The sequence below is a fragment of the Heterodontus francisci genome, unplaced genomic scaffold, assembly GCF_036365525.1.
Source record: "Heterodontus francisci isolate sHetFra1 unplaced genomic scaffold, sHetFra1.hap1 HAP1_SCAFFOLD_58, whole genome shotgun sequence".
Classification (NCBI taxonomy): Eukaryota; Metazoa; Chordata; class Chondrichthyes; order Heterodontiformes; family Heterodontidae; genus Heterodontus; species Heterodontus francisci.
In genome coordinates this window covers 10,480,808-10,483,768 of record NW_027142006.1, presented here as the reverse complement: position 1 = coordinate 10,483,768, position 2,961 = coordinate 10,480,808, and the positions used below count along the sequence as shown (strand labels likewise).

The 2,961-nt window shown below is 47.5% G+C and overlaps 1 protein-coding gene across 1 annotated transcript; it reads left to right on the top strand.

Annotated features, from left to right (window-relative positions):
* The first annotated feature begins 1,832 nt into the window (after positions 1-1,832).
* Positions 1,833-2,350, top strand: LOC137365907 (histone H3-like). The gene has a single exon (XM_068028151.1). The coding sequence runs from the start codon at positions 1,833-1,835 to the stop codon at positions 2,241-2,243; it is 411 nt and encodes a 136-aa protein (XP_067884252.1). The 3' UTR covers positions 2,244-2,350.
* The last annotated feature ends 611 nt before the right edge of the window (positions 2,351-2,961 follow it).

The following is a 2,961-nucleotide window of genomic DNA, read 5'->3' as shown; positions in this document are numbered from 1 at the left end:
TCAAACACAAAAGAAGAGAGTAAAATAATTGAATTAAGTGCACACTCACATGCAATAGCAGAGACACAAGGACACATAAGTGTCCTCCCAACAACAGCCAGGACATTTCCAGGGAGGTTTACACGGGCAGCGGCTCTTTCAATATAAACTGGGTTTGGAGAGAGTCTTTATGAAATATCCTTCCTGATTGCAGGAAGGGTGTTTGTGACTGGTTGCAAATCTTTATTCTGATTGGATGGGGAAAAACACCAATTAGAGAATTACAGTACAAAACCTTTCTGACATCACTCCCAATCACCCAATCACAATCTTTACTTTTCCCCATCCCTCATTAGCATAGAGCTGTGGGATTGTCTATTTAATCCGCACTCGGAAGGGGTTTGGTTTATTTCTGTGTCTGAAATTGAAACTGAAGATGGTTGAGGAGAAGAAGAAAGCAGCTCCTAAGAAGGGCGCCAAGAAAACTGTGAGTAAACCGTCAGCAAAGGGCGGTAAGAGGCGGAGAAAGTCGAGGAAGGAGAGTTACTCCATCTACATCTACAAAGTGATGAAGCAGGTTCACCCCGACACCGGCATCTCCTCCAAGGCCATGAGCATCATGAACTCGTTTGTGAACGATATTTTCGGGCGCATCGCGGGTGAGGCTTCCCGCCTGGCCCATTACAACAAGCGCAGCACCATCAGCTCCCAGGAGATCCAGACCGCCGTGCGCCTGCTGCTGCCCGGGGAGCTGGCCAAGCACGCCGTGTCGGAAGGGACAAAGGCGGTGACCAAGTACACCAGCTCCAAGTAAAACTGCACAATGGACTGAAAAACATCCCAAACACAATGGCTCTTTTAAGAGCCACCCACAATCTCTCTGAAAAAGCTCCAACTTCATCTCTAATGTATCGGTTTGTTTTGTTTTTTATATATGAAAAGTCTGGAACTTTCTAATTGCCTTTGTGATCTCTGTTTTATCCCAGGTATATTTGGGTAATTCACTTTCACTGTCTGTGAGATCTTTGTGTCTCTACTTAATAATGCCACGTAAATTAATTACTGACCACTGACCCCAAGTGCGCTTTGATTTCAGACGCGCATTCATATTCGGCCCCTTTCCTGTATTCCGTTCATAAAAGCTGACACATCAGTTCTCAGTCACTTGTTTCCCTTGTTCAAGCTTGGCCTCAATAATTAATAAGTACATTATCTAGAAACCCCGCTGTTGTAGGAACCCTCAGTCTCACATTTCAACACCTGACAGTAAAAATCTTCTCTCCGCTTTTGTCTCCCACAAATAGGTTCAATCGAGAATCAGTGATGCGGTATCTTGACAAAGATTGACCTGAAATGTATCCGCTTGCAGAATGTTGTGAATGAGACTTTCTGCCTCCGCTTCCAGACTGTTTCAAAAAGGACGGAGAATAAACCCGAATAGATACCGGATTGGAAAAGTGTATCTGGAACTTGTGACAAAGTGTAGAATCATACAAGAGAAAGAGTTTAAAATCTTTGCTGTAAAAGATCTTTGCTGACAAATATCATTGAAATGTTCGGATCATGTTCAGAAGATGAATTAAAGCAAATTTTTCCTTTGTCAAAACCGTTGTTTCCGGCACTGATATTGGCGGTTTTTTAAAAATTGATGTATCAGTAATAATCGGCCAATCGGAGGCAATAGCTTCCTGTGTTTCTGTTCATTATCGGAGTTTGGTTCAAACTGACTGGGCGTCGGGTTCCAGCCAATTACTGCTCAGGGCGGTTCCTCACAGAGTTTAAAAAGGCGGATGTGAAGAAGATTCAGTATTAACAGTCTGTGTGTCTCAGATTGTGCAGAATCTGTTGAGAAAATGGCCCGGACAAAGCAGACAGCGCGTAAATCGACCGGAGGGAAAGCTCCTCGCAAACAGCTGGCTACCAAAGCGGCCCGGAAGAGCGCTCCAGCCACGGGTGGAGTAAAGAAGCCTCATCGCTACAGACCCGGCACTGTGGCTCTCAGGGAGATCCGCCGTTACCAGAAATCCACTGAGCTCCTCATCCGCAAACTGCCCTTCCAGCGCCTGGTCAGAGAGATCGCTCAGGACTTCAAGACAGACCTGCGCTTCCAGAGCTCGGCCGTCATGGCCCTGCAGGAGGCCAGCGAGTCTTACCTGGTGGGGCTCTTTGAGGACACCAACCTGTGTGCCATCCACGCCAAGCGAGTCACCATCATGCGCAAAGACATCCAGCTGGCCCGCCGCATCCGCGGGGAACGCGCCTAAAACCCGGCTTCAGTAACAAGTGTAACAAGGGCTCTTTTCAGAGCCACCAAATCAGCAAAGGAAAGAGCTGCCATCTCTGTTCATCATCAAACCCATTAGATTGGAGGGGCGGCCACATGGTTTCTGGTAAAGGCCTGTATGACTGAGAGCTGATCTGGAATTTAGAAAGCAGCATTACCGGACACTCATTGCTGTTCAGCACAATCTCAACCCTGCTCCTGGGATCCGTTAGCTGACAGTTGGGGAAAAGAAATAGATCCCAGTTTTATTTGGAAGGAATTAATGGAGCCAGCCCCGTTCACATGAGGGTTATTTACAAACATTACCCAATGAGTTCGCTAATAGTTGAATCCCTTGGAAATCGGTACACAGGACAGGTGAGGCAGCTCGGTCACTCTGACTCGAACCGCCAGTTGCCCAGGTTTGCAAACCCTGACACTGCGGGGAGAGAATCCCCGACTCTCCAGCCGCCGGGGGATTAGACAGTTTTGTGTCCGGAGAATAGGGAGGGCCGGGGGGAAGGCACATATTAAAGCGCTGCAATGGACTCAGCTCCCGTGTGTGAGCAACTCTCAGATTCCGTCCTCTGAGAAGTGCGGTCTAAACAGATCAGGTTAGGAGAGAAACACACAGCCCGAGAATGGCCTCTTCCTTCCTGCATTTACTCTGTTCCGGGAGCAAATTCTCATTGAGAAGCCGGAGAGAGAAAAAAAACAGA

Bases quoted from the DNA above. Each gene is read 5' to 3' on its own strand.
- LOC137365907 (XM_068028151.1), top strand. From the start codon at position 1,833: ATGGCCCGGACAAAGCAGACAGCGCGTAAATCGACCGGAGGGAAAGCT.